The following is a 20090-nucleotide window of genomic DNA, read 5'->3' on the forward strand; positions in this document are numbered from 1 at the left end:
TTACTAACTCTACACTCATACAGGAATAACCTCCTAGTTAACTACTGGTGTTACTAACTCTACACTCATACAGGAATCACCTCCTAGTTAACTACTGGTGTTACTAACTCTACACTCATACAGGAATCACCTCCTAGTTAACTACTGGTGTTACTAACTTTACACTCATACAGGACAGACCTCCTAGTTAACTACTGGTGTTACTAACTCTACACTCATACAGGACAGACCTCCTAGTTAACTACTGGTGTTACTAACTCTACACTCATACAGGAATCACCTCCTAGTTAACTACTGGTGTTACTAACTCTACACTCGTACATGAATCACCTCCTAGTTAACGACTGGTGTTACTAACTCTACACTCATACAGGAACCACCTCCTAGTTAACTACTGGTGTTACTAACTCTACACTCATACAGGAACCACCTCCTAGTTAACTACTGGTGTTACTAACTCTACACTCATACAGGACAGACCTCCTAGTTAACTACTGGTGTTACTAACTCTACACTCATACAGGAATCACCTCCTAGTTAACTACTGGTGTTACTAACTCTACACTCATACAGGACAGACCTCCTAGTTAACTAATGGTGTTACTAACTCTACACTCATACAGGAACCACCTCCTAGTTAACTACTGGTGTTATTAACTCTACACTCATACAGGACAGACCTCCTAGTTAACTACTGGTGTTACTAACTCTACACTCATACAGGAACCACCTCCTAGTTAACTACTGGTGTTACTAACTCTACACTCATACAGGAACCACCTCCTAGTTAACTACTGGTGTTACTAACTCTACACTCATACAGGACAGACCTCCTAGTTAACTACTGGTGTTACTAACTCTACACTCATACAGGAATCACCTCCTAGTTAACTACTGGTGTTACTAACTCTACACTCATACAGGACAGACTTCCTAGTTAACTACTGGTGTTACTAACTCTACACTCATACAGGACAGACATCCTAGTTAACTACTGGTGTTACTAACTCTACACTCATACAGGATCCACCTCCTAGTTAACTACTGGTGTTACTAACTCTACACTCATACAGGATCCACCTCCTAGTTAACTACTGGTGTTACTAACTCTACACTCATACAGGAATCACCTCCTAGTTAACTACTGGTGTTACTAACTCTACACTCATACATGAATCACCTCCTAGTTAACTACTGGTGTTACTAACTCTACACTCATACAGGACAGACCTCCTAGTTAACTACTGGTGTTACTAACTCTACACTCATACAGGAATCACCTCCTAGTTAACTACTGGTGTTACTAACTCTACACTCATACAGGAATAACCTCCTAGTTAACTACTGGTGTTACTAACTCTACACTCATACAGGACAGACCTCCTAGTTAACTAATGGTGTTACTAACTCTACACTCATACAGGAACCACCTCCTAGTTAACTACTGGTGTTATTAACTCTACACTCATACAGGACAGACCTCCTAGTTAACTACTGGTGTTACTAACTCTACACTCATACAGGAACCACCTCCTAGTTAACTACTGGTGTTACTAACTCTACACTCATACAGGAACCACCTCCTAGTTAACTACTGGTGTTACTAACTCTACACTCATACAGGACAGACCTCCTAGTTAACTACTGGTGTTACTAACTCTACACTCATACAGGAATCACCTCCTAGTTAACTACTGGTGTTACTAACTCTACACTCATACAGGACAGACTTCCTAGTTAACTACTGGTGTTACTAACTCTACACTCATACAGGACAGACATCCTAGTTAACTACTGGTGTTACTAACTCTACACTCATACAGGATCCACCTCCTAGTTAACTACTGGTGTTACTAACTCTACACTCATACAGGATCCACCTCCTAGTTAACTACTGGTGTTACTAACTCTACACTCATACAGGAATCACCTCCTAGTTAACTACTGGTGTTACTAACTCTACACTCATACATGAATCACCTCCTAGTTAACTACTGGTGTTACTAACTCTACACTCATACAGGACAGACCTCCTAGTTAACTACTGGTGTTACTAACTCTACACTCATACAGGAATCACCTCCTAGTTAACTACTGGTGTTACTAACTCTACACTCGTACATGAATCACCTCCTAGTTAACGACTGGTGTTACTAACTCTACACTCATACAGGAACCACCTCCTAGTTAACTACTGGTGTTACTAACTCTACACTCATACAGGAACCACCTCCTAGTTAACTACTGGTGTTACTAACTCTACACTCATACAGGACAGACCTCCTAGTTAACTACTGGTGTTACTAACTCTACACTCATACAGGAATCACCTCCTAGTTAACTACTGGTGTTACTAACTCTACACTCATACAGGACAGACCTCCTATTTAACTACTGGTGTTACTAACTCTACACTCATACAGGAATCACCTCCTAGTTAACTACTGGTGTTACTAACTCTACACTCATACAGGAACCACCTCCTAGTTAACTACTGGTGTTACTAACTCTACACTCATACAGGAACCACCTCCTAGTTAACTACTGGTGTTACTAACTCTACACTCATACAGGAATAACCTCCTAGTTAACTACTGGTGTTACTAACTCTACACTCATACAGGACAGACCTCCTAGTTAACTAATGGTGTTACTAACTCTACACTCATACAGGAACCACCTCCTAGTTAACTACTGGTGTTATTAACTCTACACTCATACAGGACAGACCTCCTAGTTAACTACTGGTGTTACTAACTCTACACTCATACAGGAACCACCTCCTAGTTAACTACTGGTGTTACTAACTCTACACTCATACAGGAACCACCTCCTAGTTAACTACTGGTGTTACTAACTCTACACTCATACAGGACAGACTTCCTAGTTAACTACTGGTGTTACTAACTCTACACTCATACAGGATCCACCTCCTAGTTAACTACTGGTGTTACTAACTCTACACTCATACAGGATCCACCTCCTAGTTAACTACTGGTGTTACTAACTCTACACTCATACATGAATCACCTCCTAGTTAACTACTGGTGTTACTAACTCTACACTCATACAGGACAGACCTCCTAGTTAACTACTGGTGTTACTAACTCTACACTCATACAGGAATCACCTCCTAGTTAACTACTGGTGTTACTAACTCTACACTCATACAGGACAGACTTCCTAGTTAACTACTGGTGTTACTAACTCTACACTCATACAGGACAGACATCCTAGTTAACTACTGGTGTTACTAACTCTACACTCATACAGGAATCACCTCCTAGTTAACTACTGGTGTTACTAACTCTACACTCATACAGGACAGACCTCCTATTTAACTACTGGTGTTACTAACTCTACACTCATACAGGAATCACCTCCTAGTTAACTACTGGTGTTAGTAACTCTACACTCATACAGGAATCACCTCCTAGTTAACTACTGGTGTTACTAACTCTACACTCATACAGGAATCACCGCCTAGTTAATTACTGGTGTTACTAACTCTACACTCATACAGGAACCACCTCCTAGTTAACTACTGGTGTTACTAACTCTACACTCATACAGGAACCACCTCCTAGTTAACTACTGGTGTTATTAACTCTACACTCATACAGGACAGACCTCCTAGTTAACTACTGGTGTTACTAACTCTACACTCATACAGGAACCACCTCCTAGTTAACTACTGGTGTTACTAACTCTACACTCATACAGGAACCACCTCCTAGTTAACTACTGGTGTTACTAACTCTACACTCATACAGGACAGACCTCCTAGTTAACTACTGGTGTTACTAACTCTACACTCATACAGGAATCACCTCCTAGTTAACTACTGGTGTTACTAACTCTACACTCATACAGGACAGACTTCCTAGTTAACTACTGGTGTTACTAACTCTACACTCATACAGGACAGACATCCTAGTTAACTACTGGTGTTACTAACTCTACACTCATACAGGATCCACCTCCTAGTTAACTACTGGTGTTACTAACTCTACACTCATACAGGATCCACCTCCTAGTTAACTACTGGTGTTACTAACTCTACACTCATACAGGAATCACCTCCTAGTTAACTACTGGTGTTACTAACTCTACACTCATACATGAATCACCTCCTAGTTAACTACTGGTGTTACTAACTCTACACTCATACAGGACAGACCTCCTAGTTAACTACTGGTGTTACTAACTCTACACTCATACAGGACAGACCTCCTAGTTAACTACTGGTGTTACTAACTCTACACTCATACAGGATCCACCTCCTAGTTAACTACTGGTGTTACTAACTCTAAACTCATACAGGAATCACCTCCTAGTTAACTACTGGTGTTAAAAACTCTACACTCATACAGGAATCACCTCCTAGTTAACTACTGGTGTTACTAACTCTACACTCATACAGGAATAACCTCCTAGTTAACTACTGGTGTTACTAACTCTACACTCATACAGGAATCACCTCCTAGTTAACTACTGGTGTTACTAACTTTACACTCATACAGGACAGACCTCCTAGTTAACTACTGGTGTTACTAACTCTACACTCATACAGGACAGACCTCCTAGTTAACTACTGGTGTTACTAACTCTACACTCATACAGGAATCACCTCCTAGTTAACTACTGGTGTTATTAACTCTACACTCATACAGGACAGACCTCCTAGTTAACTACTGGTGTTACTAACTCTACACTCATACAGGAACCACCTCCTAGTTAACTACTGGTGTTACTAACTCTACACTCATACAGGAACCACCTCCTAGTTAACTACTGGTGTTACTAACTCTACACTCATACAGGACAGACCTCCTAGTTAACTACTGGTGTTACTAACTCTACACTCATACAGGAATCACCTCCTAGTTAACTACTGGTGTTACTAACTCTACACTCATACAGGACAGACTTCCTAGTTAACTACTGGTGTTACTAACTCTACACTCATACAGGACAGACATCCTAGTTAACTACTGGTGTTACTAACTCTACACTCATACAGGATCCACCTCCTAGTTAACTACTGGTGTTACTAACTCTACACTCATACAGGAACCACCTCCTAGTTAACTACTGGTGTTACTAACTCTACACTCATACAGGAATCACCTCCTAGTTATCTACTGGTGTTACTAACTCTACACTCATACAGGAACCACCTCCTAGTTAACTACTGGTGTTACTAACTCTACACTCATACAGGAATCACCTCCTAGTTATCTACTGGTGTTACTAACTCTACACTCATACAGGAATAACCTCCTAGTTAACTACTGGTGTTACTAACTCTACACTCATACAGGAATCACCTCCTAGTTAACTACTGGTGTTACTAACTCTACACTCATACAGGAATCACCTCCTAGTTAACTACTGGTGTTACTAACTTTACACTCATACAGGACAGACCTCCTAGTTAACTACTGGTGTTACTAACTCTACACTCATACAGGACAGACCTCCTAGTTAACTACTGGTGTTACTAACTCTACACTCATACAGGAATCACCTCCTAGTTAACTACTGGTGTTACTAACTCTACACTCGTACATGAATCACCTCCTAGTTAACGACTGGTGTTACTAACTCTACACTCATACAGGATCCACCTCCTAGTTAACTACTGGTGTTACTAACTCTACACTCATACAGGATCCACCTCCTAGTTAACTACTGGTGTTACTAACTCTACACTCATACAGGAATCACCTCCTAGTTAACTACTGGTGTTACTAACTCTACACTCATACATGAATCACCTCCTAGTTAACTAATGGTGTTACTAACTCTACACTCATACAGGACAGACCTCCTAGTTAACTACTGGTGTTACTAACTCTACACTCATACAGGACAGACCTCCTAGTTAACTACTGGTGTTACTAACTCTACACTCATACAGGATCCACCTCCTAGTTAACTACTGGTGTTACTAACTCTAAACTCATACAGGAATCACCTCCTAGTTAACTACTGGTGTTACTAACTCTACACTCATACAGGAACCACCTCCTAGGTAACTACTGGTGTTACTAATTCTACACTCATACAAGAATCACCTCCTAGTTAACTACTGGTGTTACTAACTCTACACTCATACAGGAACCACCTCCTAGTTAACTACTGGTGTTACTAACTCTACACTCATACAGGAATCACCTCCTAGTTATCTACTGGTGTTACTAACTCTACACTCATACAGGAACCACCTCCTAGTTAACTACTGGTGTTACTAACTCTACACTCATACAGGAATCACCTCCTAGTTATCTACTGGTGTTACTAACTCTACACTCATACAGGAATAACCTCCTAGTTAACTACTGGTGTTACTAACTCTACACTCATACAGGAATCACCTCCTAGTTAACTACTGGTGTTACTAACTCTACACTCATACAGGAATCACCTCCTAGTTAACTACTGGTGTTACTAACTTTACACTCATACAGGACAGACCTCCTAGTTAACTACTGGTGTTACTAACTCTACACTCATACAGGACAGACCTCCTAGTTAACTACTGGTGTTACTAACTCTACACTCATACAGGAATCACCTCCTAGTTAACTACTGGTGTTACTAACTCTACACTCGTACATGAATCACCTCCTAGTTAACGACTGGTGTTACTAACTCTACACTCATACAGGAACCACCTCCTAGTTAACTACTGGTGTTACTAACTCTACACTCATACAGGAACCACCTCCTAGTTAACTACTGGTGTTACTAACTCTACACTCATACAGGACAGACCTCCTAGTTAACTACTGGTGTTACTAACTCTACACTCATACAGGAATCACCTCCTAGTTAACTACTGGTGTTACTAACTCTACACTCATACAGGACAGACCTCCTAGTTAACTACTGGTGTTACTAACTCTACACTCATACAGGAACCACCTCCTAGTTAACTACTGGTGTTACTAACTCTACACTCATACAGGAATCACCTCCTAGTTAACTACTGGTGTTACTAACTCTACACTCATACAGGAACCACCTCCTAGTTAACTACTGGTGTTACTAACTCTACACTCATACAGGAACCACCTCCTAGTTAACTACTGGTGTTACTAACTCTACACTCATACAGGAACCACCTCCTAGTTAACTACTGGTGTTACTAACTCTACACTCATACAGGACAGACCTCCTAGTTAACTACTGGTGTTACTAACTCTACACTCATACAGGAATCACCTCCTAGTTAACTACTGGTGTTACTAACTCTACACTCATACAGGACAGACCTCCTAGTTAACTACTGGTGTTACTAACTCTACACTCATACAGGAATCACCTCCTTGTTAACTACTGGTGTTACTAACTCTACACTCATACAGGACAGACCTCCTAGTTAACTACTGGTGTTACTAACTCTACACTCATACAGGAATCACCTCCTAGTTAACTACTGGTGTTACTAACTCTACACTCATACAGGAATCACCTCCTAGTTAACTACTGGTGTTACTAACTCTACACTCATACAGGAATCACCTCCTAGTTAACTACTGGTGTTACTAACTCTACACTCATACAGGAACCACCTCCTAGTTAACTACTGGTGTTACTAACTCTACACTCATACAGGAATAACCTCCTAGTTAACTACTGGTGTTACTAACTCTACACTCATACAGGACAGACCTCCTAGTTAACTAATGGTGTTACTAACTCTACACTCATACAGGAACCACCTCCTAGTTAACTACTGGTGTTATTAACTCTACACTCATACAGGACAGACCTCCTAGTTAACTACTGGTGTTACTAACTCTACACTCATACAGGAACCACCTCCTAGTTAACTACTGGTGTTACTAACTCTACACTCATACAGGAACCACCTCCTAGTTAACTACTGGTGTTACTAACTCTACACTCATACAGGACAGACCTCCTAGTTAACTACTGGTGTTACTAACTCTACACTCATACAGGAATCACCTCCTAGTTAACTACTGGTGTTACTAACTCTACACTCATACAGGACAGACTTCCTAGTTAACTACTGGTGTTACTAACTCTACACTCATACAGGACAGACATCCTAGTTAACTACTGGTGTTACTAACTCTACACTCATACAGGATCCACCTCCTAGTTAACTACTGGTGTTACTAACTCTACACTCATACAGGATCCACCTCCTAGTTAACTACTGGTGTTACTAACTCTACACTCATACAGGAATCACCTCCTAGTTAACTACTGGTGTTACTAACTCTACACTCATACATGAATCACCTCCTAGTTAACTACTGGTGTTACTAACTCTACACTCATACAGGACAGACCTCCTAGTTAACTACTGGTGTTACTAACTCTACACTCATACAGGAATCACCTCCTAGTTAACTACTGGTGTTACTAACTCTACACTCATACAGGACAGCACCTCCTAGTTAACTACTGGTGTTACTAACTCTACACTCATACAGGAATCACCTCCTAGTTAACTACTGGTGTTACTAACTCTACACTCATACAGGAATCACCTCCTAGTTAACTACTGGTGTTACTAACTCTACACTCATACAGGAATCACCTCCTAGTTAACTACTGGTGTTACTAACTCTACACTCATACAGGAACCACCTCCTAGTTAACTACTGGTGTTACTAACTCTACACTCATACAGGACAGACCTCCTAGTTAACTACTGGTGTTACTAACTCTACACTCATACAGGAACCACCTCCTAGTTAACTACTGGTGTTACTAACTCTACACTCATACAGGAACCACCTCCTAGTTAACTACTGGTGTTACTAACTCTACACTCATACAGGAATAACCTCCTAGTTAACTACTGGTGTTACTAACTCTACACTCATACAGGACAGACCTCCTAGTTAACTAATGGTGTTACTAACTCTACACTCATACAGGAACCACCTCCTAGTTAACTACTGGTGTTATTAACTCTACACTCATACAGGACAGACCTCCTAGTTAACTACTGGTGTTACTAACTCTACACTCATACAGGAACCACCTCCTAGTTAACTACTGGTGTTACTAACTCTACACTCATACAGGAACCACCTCCTAGTTAACTACTGGTGTTACTAACTCTACACTCATACAGGACAGACCTCCTAGTTAACTAATGGTGTTACTAACTCTACACTCATACAGGAACCACCTCCTAGTTAACTACTGGTGTTATTAACTCTACACTCATACAGGACAGACCTCCTAGTTAACTACTGGTGTTACTAACTCTACACTCATACAGGAACCACCTCCTAGTTAACTACTGGTGTTACTAACTCTACACTCATACAGGAACCACCTCCTAGTTAACTACTGGTGTTACTAACTCTACACTCATACAGGACAGACCTCCTAGTTAACTACTGGTGTTACTAACTCTACACTCATACAGGAATCACCTCCTAGTTAACTACTGGTGTTACTAACTCTACACTCATACAGGACAGACTTCCTAGTTAACTACTGGTGTTACTAACTCTACACTCATACAGGACAGACATCCTAGTTAACTACTGGTGTTACTAACTCTACACTCATACAGGATCCACCTCCTAGTTAACTACTGGTGTTACTAACTCTACACTCATACAGGATCCACCTCCTAGTTAACTACTGGTGTTACTAACTCTACACTCATACAGGAATCACCTCCTAGTTAACTACTGGTGTTACTAACTCTACACTCATACATGAATCACCTCCTAGTTAACTACTGGTGTTACTAACTCTACACTCATACAGGACAGACCTCCTAGTTAACTACTGGTGTTACTAACTCTACACTCATACAGGAATCACCTCCTAGTTAACTACTGGTGTTACTAACTCTACACTCATACAGGACAGACCTCCTATTTAACTACTGGTGTTACTAACTCTACACTCATACAGGAATCACCTCCTAGTTAACTACTGGTGTTACTAACTCTACACTCATACAGGAATCACCTCCTAGTTAACTACTGGTGTTACTAACTCTACACTCATACAGGAATCACCTCCTAGTTAATTACTGGTGTTACTAACTCTACACTCATACAGGAACCACCTCCTAGTTAACTACTGGTGTTACTAACTCTACACTCATACAGGACAGACCTCCTAGTTAACTACTGGTGTTACTAACTCTACACTCATACAGGAACCACCTCCTAGTTAACTACTGGTGTTACTAACTCTACACTCATACAGGAACCACCTCCTAGTTAACTACTGGTGTTACTAACTCTACACTCATACAGGAATAACCTCCTAGTTAACTACTGGTGTTACTAACTCTACACTCATACAGGACAGACCTCCTAGTTAACTAATGGTGTTACTAACTCTACACTCATACAGGAACCACCTCCTAGTTAACTACTGGTCTTATTAACTCTACACTCATACAGGACAGACCTCCTAGTTAACTACTGGTGTTACTAACTCTACACTCATACAGGAACCACCTCCTAGTTAACTACTGGTGTTACTAACTCTACACTCATACAGGAACCACCTCCTAGTTAACTACTGGTGTTACTAACTCTACACTCATACAGGACAGACCTCCTAGTTAACTACTGGTGTTACTAACTCTACACTCATACAGGAATCACCTCCTAGTTAACTACTGGTGTTACTAACTCTACACTCATACAGGACAGACTTCCTAGTTAACTACTGGTGTTACTAACTCTACACTCATACAGGACAGACATCCTAGTTAACTACTGGTGTTACTAACTCTACACTCATACAGGATCCACCTCCTAGTTAACTACTGGTGTTACTAACTCTACACTCATACAGGATCCACCTCCTAGTTAACTACTGGTGTTACTAACTCTACACTCATACAGGAATCACCTCCTAGTTAACTACTGGTGTTACTAACTCTACACTCATACATGAATCACCTCCTAGTTAACTACTGGTGTTACTAACTCTACACTCATACAGGACAGACCTCCTAGTTAACTACTGGTGTTACTAACTCTACACTCATACAGGACAGACCTCCTAGTTAACTACTGGTGTTACTAACTCTACACTCATACAGGATCCACCTCCTAGTTAACTACTGGTGTTACTAACTCTAAACTCATACAGGAATCACCTCCTAGTTAACTACTGGTGTTACTAACTCTACACTCATACAGGAACCACCTCCTAGTTAACTACTGGTGTTACTAATTCTACACTCATACAAGAATCACCTCCTAGTTAACTACTGGTGTTACTAACTCTACACTCATACAGGAACCACCTCCTAGTTAACTACTGGTGTTACTAACTCTACACTCATACAGGAATCACCTCCTAGTTATCTACTGGTGTTACTAACTCTACACTCATACAGGAACCACCTCCTAGTTAACTACTGGTGTTACTAACTCTACACTCATACAGGAATCACCTCCTAGTTATCTACTGGTGTTACTAACTCTACACTCATACAGGAATAACCTCCTAGTTAACTACTGGTGTTACTAACTCTACACTCATACAGAAATCACCTCCTAGTTAACTACTGGTGTTACTAACTCTACACTCATACAGGAATCACCTCCTAGTTAACTACTGGTGTTACTAACTTTACACTCATACAGGACAGACCTCCTAGTTAACTACTGGTGTTACTAACTCTACACTCATACAGGACAGACCTCCTAGTTAACTACTGGTGTTACTAACTCTACACTCATACAGGAATCACCTCCTATTTAACTACTGGTGTTACTAACTCTACACTCGTACATGAATCACCTCCTAGTTAACGACTGGTGTTACTAACTCTACACTCATACAGGAACCACCTCCTAGTTAACTACTGGTGTTACTAACTCTACACTCATACAGGAACCACCTCCTAGTTAACTACTGGTGTTACTAACTCTACACTCATACAGGACAGACCTCCTAGTTAACTACTGGTGTTACTAACTCTACACTCATACAGGAATCACCTCCTAGTTAACTACTGGTGTTACTAACTCTACACTCATACAGGACAGACCTCCTATTTAACTACTGGTGTTACTAACTCTACACTCATACAGGAATCACCTCCTAGTTAACTACTGGTGTTACTAACTCTACACTCATACAGGAATCACCTCCTAGTTAACTACTGGTGTTACTAACTCTACACTCATACAGGAATCACCTCCTAGTTAATTACTGGTGTTACTAACTCTACACTCATACAGGAACCACCTCCTAGTTAACTACTGGTGTTACTAACTCTACACTCATACAGGACAGACCTCCTAGTTAACTACTGGTGTTACTAACTCTACACTCATACAGGAACCACCTCCTAGTTAACTACTGGTGTTACTAACTCTACACTCATACAGGAACCACCTCCTAGTTAACTACTGGTGTTACTAACTCTACACTCATACAGGAATAACCTCCTAGTTAACTACTGGTGTTACTAACTCTACACTCATACAGGACAGACCTCCTAGTTAACTAATGGTGTTACTAACTCTACACTCATACAGGAACCACCTCCTAGTTAACTACTGGTGTTATTAACTCTACACTCATACAGGACAGACCTCCTAGTTAACTACTGGTGTTACTAACTCTACACTCATACAGGAACCACCTCCTAGTTAACTACTGGTGTTACTAACTCTACACTCATACAGGACACGACCTCCTAGTTAACTACTGGTGTTACTAACTCTACACTCATACAGGAATCACCTCCTAGTTAACTACTGGTGTTACTAACTCTACACTCATACAGGACACCACCTCCTAGTTAACTACTGGTGTTACTAACTCTACACTCATACAGGACAGACATCCTAGTTAACTACTGGTGTTACTAACTCTACACTCATACAGGATCCACCTCCTAGTTAACTACTGGTGTTACTAACTCTACACTCATACAGGATCCACCTCCTAGTTAACTACTGGTGTTACTAACTCTACACTCATACAGGAATCACCTCCTAGTTAACTACTGGTGTTACTAACTCTACACTCATACATGAATCACCTCCTAGTTAACTACTGGTGTTACTAACTCTACACTCATACAGGACAGACCTCCTAGTTAACTACTGGTGTTACTAACTCTACACTCATACAGGACAGACCTCCTAGTTAACTACTGGTGTTACTAACTCTACACTCATACAGGATCCACCTCCTAGTTAACTACTGGTGTTACTAACTCTAAACTCATACAGGAATCACCTCCTAGTTAACTACTGGTGTTACTAACTCTACACTCATACAGGAACCACCTCCTAGTTAACTACTGGTGTTACTAACTCTACACTCATACATGAATCACCTCCTAGTTAACTACTGGTGTTACTAACTCTTCACTCATACAGGACAGACCTCCTAGTTAACTACTGGTGTTACTAACTCTACACTCATACAGGAACCACCTCCTAGTTAACTACTGGTGTTACTAACTCTACACTCATACAGGAACCACCTCCTAGTTAGCTACTGGTGTTACTAACTCTACACTCATACAGGAATCACCTCCTAGTTATCTACTGGTGTTACTAACTCTACACTCATACAGGAACCACCTCCTAGTTAACTACTGGTGTTACTAACTCTACACTCATACAGGAACCACCTCCTAGTTAACTACTGGTGTTACTAACTCTACACTCATACAGGAACCACCTCCTAGTTAACTACTGGTGTTACTAACTCTACACTCATACAGGACAGACCTCCTAGTTAACTACTGGTGTTACTAACTCTACACTCATACAGGAACCACCTCCTAGTTAACTACTGGTGTTACTAACTCTACACTCATACAGGACAGACCTCCTAGTTAACTACTGGTGTTACTAACTCTACACTCATACAGGAACCACCTCCTAGTTAACTACTGGTGTTACTAACTCTACACTCATACAGGAATCACCTCCTAGTTAACTACTGGTGTTACTAACTCTACACTCATACAGGAACCACCTCCTAGTTAACTACTGGTGTCACTAACTCTACAATCATACAGGAATCACCTCCTAGTTAACTACTGGTGTTACTAACTCTACACTCATACAGGAACCACCTCCTAGTTAACTACTGGTGTTACTAACTCTACACTCATACAGGAATCACCTCCTAGTTAACTACTTGTGTTACTAACTCTACACTCATACAGGAACCACCTCCTAGTTAACTACTGGTGTTACTAACTCTACAATCATACAGGAATCACCTCCTAGTTAACTACTGGTGTTACTAACTCTACACTCATACAGGAACCACCTCCTAGTTAACTACTGGTGTTACTAACTCTACACTCCAACCACTGAGGCATTTGAAGACCCAAGGCCTCTTCTCTTACCTGTGAGAAGCACCGGCGATACTCATTCTCTGCTCCCGAACACCTGTAGTTCTGGGGGGGTAATCTCTGTCCCCCTGTCTCCCCCTCGGCCAGGGGGTGGGGGTGCTGCTGATGTTGCAGGGGGTAGATGTTGGGTTGGGGGGGTCCAGGGTGAGGGGATTGGAGCTGAGGGTTGAACTCATAGGGTGACTCTCTCTCTCTGTGCTGGGTGGAGGAGCGGTGGAGAGGGGGGGAGTAGGGGTGAGAGAGGGGGGGGGAGTAGGGGTGAGGCAGAGGGGGGAGGGGAGGAGGGGCGCGTCTATCTTTGATTCTGTCATGGTTGGGATGGAAGGGAGAGGGCCTCTGTGAGTGAGGGAGTGTCGAGGTCACTCTCTCTCTTTCTCTCCCTCTCTCCCTCCCTCGCTCTGCAGCAGCTTGTCTCTGTCTGTCCATCTGTCTGTGAGTATCCGTGTCCCTCTGTCCATTCCTTTCTGGTTTAGCTATGGTTGTCGTTATTAATGCCTTAGCGACAGGTGACTCCGTACTCTCCCCTTCTGTCTTCCTTTCCTCCTCTCTCCTCTCATGCTCCCTCTCTCCCCTGTTCCCTTTGTGGTTTTTGCCTCCCTCCCTGTCCTTCTCTCCGCTCCTCTTCTCTTCTACTTCTCCAGGTCTGTCCATTTGGTCAATGTTAACAACAATTCCTTCCTGCCCCTCGGTCTCTAGAACCAGGGTTGGTATGGTAGCATTGCCGTGCTCAGTGTGGCGGGCCTGCCGGTTTTGCCGGTGTAACGGCAGAGAGAAGGGAACCCTGCCGTAACCAAACTGACCCGGACGGATAGAAGAGGACCTGAGAGGGGGTGGGGTAGACAGGGAAATATTACACATGATGACAGAACTCTTATCTGCTCTTAAAATGATTGACATTCTCCACAACTGGAGCCAACAGCTTACAGCCTACAGTGAGAGTTAGAGGCAGAGCACATGAGAGTGAGAACCCTAAGGAGTCTCTCTGTATCAAGGTTATGATACTGAGCAGAACTAGTGATCTAATGGCACAGCAACTCACACTCCCATGACTCACATCAACCGACTGACTCAACTCATACTACTAACGCCTTAACAACAACGTCTTAACATTTACATGACGTCTAAAACAACATTTACGCAACATCTACAGTAAACAGTTTCCTTGCCAACACGATCATACTCACCTACTAGCAGGCAGAGCCCCCCTATTGGGCAACACTGACCTTCTGCTCCCACTTCCTCCCGTCCTCCCTGTTCCAGGATTGGTTGGCCGGCGGGCGGCCTGTGCTGGTTGGCTGTAGCTGGATGGGGGGGCAGGAAATGAGGGGGAGCGGTAAACAGAACCTGGCTCCTGATTGGGTGATGAGAATTCCGGGCGATAGAGGGGAGACGTGGGATTGGAGGACTGCGCTGGCACAGCTCCTGCCCCTCCTCCTATAGGAGTGTCCCGATAGAGAGACAGTCCTGGGTTCTGATTGGATGATGGGAGTGAGGGGGGATAGAAGGGGGCTGGCTGTCTCTCTGTCCCTCCCCCACCTCCTCCCCCGTACTGGGATGGCTGGTTGCTAGAGTAATGAGGGGGGTAGAAGGGGCGGATTGCGGAGATGACAGAGCCATGGTTGGGACCACTCCCTGGGAGGAACGATGAACCCCCCCAGTTTGGAGGAGAGTGGGAGAGGGGAGGAGTTAGGGGACGGGGAGGGGCTTCACACTTTCTGGTTCTCTGTGACACGCCCACTCCACAGCTCTGAGAACATCCTGACCACTCCTCCCAGGCAGACCACACCCCTCCTGGACTATTGTCCACCTGCCGAGATCTTCTGCCCGTCGCCTGGAACACGAACACACACAAGAACACATCAGACATATGTTAAACCAGCCAGGTCACCCGTGATACAAGTCAGTACTAGACGTCCATCCATGTCTGAGGATGTCGGGAGATGCTGTGGGAACCAGCCCCTAGAGGCAACAGTGAGTGCTGTTACATTCAAGGGTGTTGCTAGGGTGTTGTGGACGGAGATGGTGGATGGGCGTCTGCCTCTGATGCAAAAGGTTGCATGTTGAAATCCAGTGATAGAAAGTTGTTTTTGAAGTTGTTGTTTTAAGCCTATCCCAAACCTTAACCCTTACCTTAACCATTCAGAGTTCATGCCTAACCTTAAGATTTCTGAGTTAATTCCTAAACTTAACCCTAACCTTAAAAATGCAGAGTTAATGCCTAAAGAGGCACAAAATTGGTTAGAGGAAAAACAAAAATAATTGGAGGTACTTATTCAAGAAGGATCAAGTGTAATGTTTTACAAGAATAAAGCGAATTGGATGGAAAATTGTGAAAAATGCACAAGTGTTTTCTTGAATCCTTACCATATAAATGCTACCAAAAGAATTTACAGAAACTCGTTACAAATTATGGAGTCATCCATGATTCACCAAATTATATTTTGAAAGCTAAATATTTTAAGCATAATGTTTTCTTTTCAGTCTCCTCCATTTCTACTGAATGATGTTAACTGTAAAGATTTCTTTCCTAATAATAATGTAAAATTAACACATTTACAGAAAGACCTGTGTGAAGGCCAACTTACAGAAGAGGAACTTTTTGAGGCAATTAAATCTTTTCAGTCTGGAAAAACACCAGGGCTTGACGGTATATCAGACCTTTTTTGATGTACTCAAAGATCCATTATTACCATGTTTTAATTACTCCTATACAAATGGTAGACTTTCAGGTACTCAACAAGAAGGTCTGATTTCATTACTACTAAAACAGGACCCTGGTGGTAAGTATAAAGATCCAGTCCATTTAAAAAACTGGAGGCACCAAAAATCCTGGCGAAATGCATAGCACATAGAATAAAAAGGTTTTACCAGATATTGTTCATCCTGATCAGACAGGTTTGGACGATATATTGGAGATAATATACGACAATTACTTGAAACAATTGAACATTATGAAACATCAAAGATACCAGGCCTGGTCTTCATAGCAGATTTTTAAACGGCGTTTGATAAAGAAAAACTGGAATGTATATATAAATGCCTGGATTACTTTATATTCTGTGAATCTCTTATACAATGGGTTAAAAGTTATGTACAGCAACCCTAGATGTAAAATAGTAAATAATGGTTACTTCTCAGAGAGTATTGAGGTTTTAAGAGGAGTAAAACAAGGCTGTCCGTTGTCTTCATATCTGTTTATTATGTGCATTGAAATGCTAGCTATTAAAATTAGATCCAACAAGAACATCAAGGAGTTAGAAATCCAGAGGATAAAAACAAGTGTCAATGTATGCCAATGACTCAAGTTTTTTCTTAAGTCCGCAATCTGGATCCCTGCACAGTTTCAATGAAGATCTTGATCATTTTTCTAGCCTCTCTGGACTAAAACTTAATTATGACAAGTGTACCATATTACATATTGGATCGTTAATAGACAGTGTTTACACTACCTTGTAGTTTACCAATAAAATGGGCGGATGGTGAATTAGACATACTTCGTATTCACAACTCAAAAAATATAAATGAACTTACCACAATCAATTTCAATAAAAAATTAGCAAAAATAGATAAGATTCTGCAACCATGGAGAGGTAAACACTTGTCTATTTATGGAAAAATCACATTGATTAACTATTTGGTCCTCTTTGGTCCTTGGTCCTACTTACTAATGGCGCTGCCTACTCCAGACGAGTCATTTTTTAAATCATATGAGCAAAAAATATACAATTTTATTTGGAATGCTAAGCCAGACAAATGAAATGTCCTTATTTATATAATGAATATGAGTTTGGGGGGTTAAAATTATTAAATATTAAAGCTTTAAACCTCTCACTAAAAGCTTTACTCATACATAAGTTATATTAAAACCATAAATGGTTCTCCAGTAGATTATTAAGGTTCATCCTTTGTTCAAAAATTGCCTTTTTGCCTTTATACAGATTACAACTTCTAATTTCCAAGAAGTTGTAATTTTCTGTAATTGAAAATGACATTTTCTTTAAAGTATCGCCCAGCATTTATTCTGGTATTGCCCCTATGTAGCTTGTTTCTGGTCACAGGTTTTGGAATGATGAAGAAAATCACAACATTCATTTAAAATGAACCTTACAAATAGCAGTTTTTGGTGATTTTATATAAATAAATAACATAATAATACTCGTAGGAAAGGCTTTCATCTTTAGCTCACAGTCTGTGGATACTATAGAATTAGAAAGATTCAAAATGTATGTAAAACATCACAGCACAATTGAAAAATATATGGCACATGGAAATCAAACGAGGGTGATAGGTGGGATGGGCTGAGAGTGGCTGAAGGGTGGGATTAAAGATTTTTTAGTTTGGTAATGTATTATTGTTACATGATTGCTTTATATAAAAGTACCATGTATGTAAAATGTGTATGTAAAATGTATGTATACGTTGCAGAATAGCTGTAAAAAACTCTATATATGTTTGTCTTCCTAAGAGGGGGGTTGGAGGATGGGTTAATAAAACATTTTTAATTTTTTTTTTTAAAAAGCCTAAACTTACCCTTAAACACTTTGAAATTTGACGTTTGGAACATCTTTGAAGTTTGACGTTTGAGAAACATGGATGAACGTCTAATTCTGACGTGAGATTGTGAGAGCTTGTTGGCTAAACATGTAGTAAACATGTAACAAACATATTCAAGTGTTTCCTAGACAGGCCTCTCTAGTTCTGTTGGCCCCTGCCTGAGCAAATCTGCCTTCAATTGGTGTCAAAGTTTCAGTGCCAGAATCCCTGGATGTTGTTCAGCGGGCTAGGAAATAGAAGACGTCTAAGCTAAATTCACTTATGCTGGCAGTAGCTTTAAAGCAGTTTTATGAACTGAGGAATAAAATCATCAACTGTGTGGAATATGGATGGATGGCCTTGTGGAAGTGCTGTGGCACAGCCAGCTCTGGCCTGGCATGCTGAACCCAGTGCGCATGTGCAACAGGCAAGGCTTGGATGTGTTCCTCTGTGGATCTGTTTAAATGTTTCTCATTTCATAACTCAGAGCGTGTGTGTGTGTGTGTGTGTGTGTGTGTGTGTGTGTGTGTGTGTGTGTGTGTGTGTGTGTGTGTGTGTGTGTGTGTGTGTGTGTGTGTGTGTGTGTGTGTGCGCGTGTGCGTGTCTGGTTGGCAGAACAGCTAGAGAGAGACCTGAACAAAAGTTTCCATTCAGCAAAAACCAAAACATGAGTCTGTGCACCACCACTCTGAGAGAAAGAGCGTACATGCCTGTATGTGTATGTAATAGTAGGTGTATGGACATAGAATGTCCCTGTGTGTGTGTGTGTGTGTTCTATTTTTGAGCATGTCCAGGGCTACAATAGGTCAAATAACAGCCACACCTGTCTCTGTCTCTGTGTCAGGGGACCACTCCGCCACCAGGGAACTTGGGTAATGAGTGACATCAGAAAAACACAGCTGCCACAGAGCCGAGACCATTACTGACTCACGACCACTGACCCGGCGCCAGAACTGACCACTGGTGCTCACACAGTGAGATGGTGCACCACTCACTACAGGCTTTCATGGGCTAATCCACCAGGACCCTAAACTACCATTACAGACACTAATCGCCTGTCACAGCTGTCTTCGTCCTCAGACGAAATAGAGAAGTCCTAATCTGACAAAGTAGACCAATACGCAGCGGAGGTCGCGTTCATCTTTGAATTTAATTCATCAATAACATGAACACTATACAAAACAAGAAA

The 20090-nt window shown here is 41.5% G+C and overlaps 1 protein-coding gene across 2 annotated transcripts in view; it reads right to left on the bottom strand.

The window, feature by feature from the left end:
- The window catches only part of LOC106573456 (thrombospondin type-1 domain-containing protein 4), a 290336-nt gene that overhangs the window by 267828 nt on the left and 2418 nt on the right, over positions 1-20090 (bottom strand). Inside the window, exons 3-4 of one of the 2 annotated variants that reach the window (XM_082960591.1) lie at positions 15592-16199; positions 14363-15188 (exon numbers count right to left, since the gene is read on the bottom strand). In XM_082960591.1, coding sequence (XP_082816717.1) covers positions 14363-15188; positions 15592-16199 — 1434 coding nt within the window. Of the gene's footprint in view, positions 1-14362; positions 15189-15552; positions 16200-20090 lie in introns of both variants that reach the window. The other variant, XM_082960590.1, reaches the window with a different exon arrangement.

Source organism: Salmo salar, chromosome 02, assembly GCF_965601325.2.
Source record: "Salmo salar chromosome 02, fSalSal1, whole genome shotgun sequence".
NCBI classification, from domain to species: Eukaryota; Metazoa; Chordata; class Actinopteri; order Salmoniformes; family Salmonidae; genus Salmo; species Salmo salar.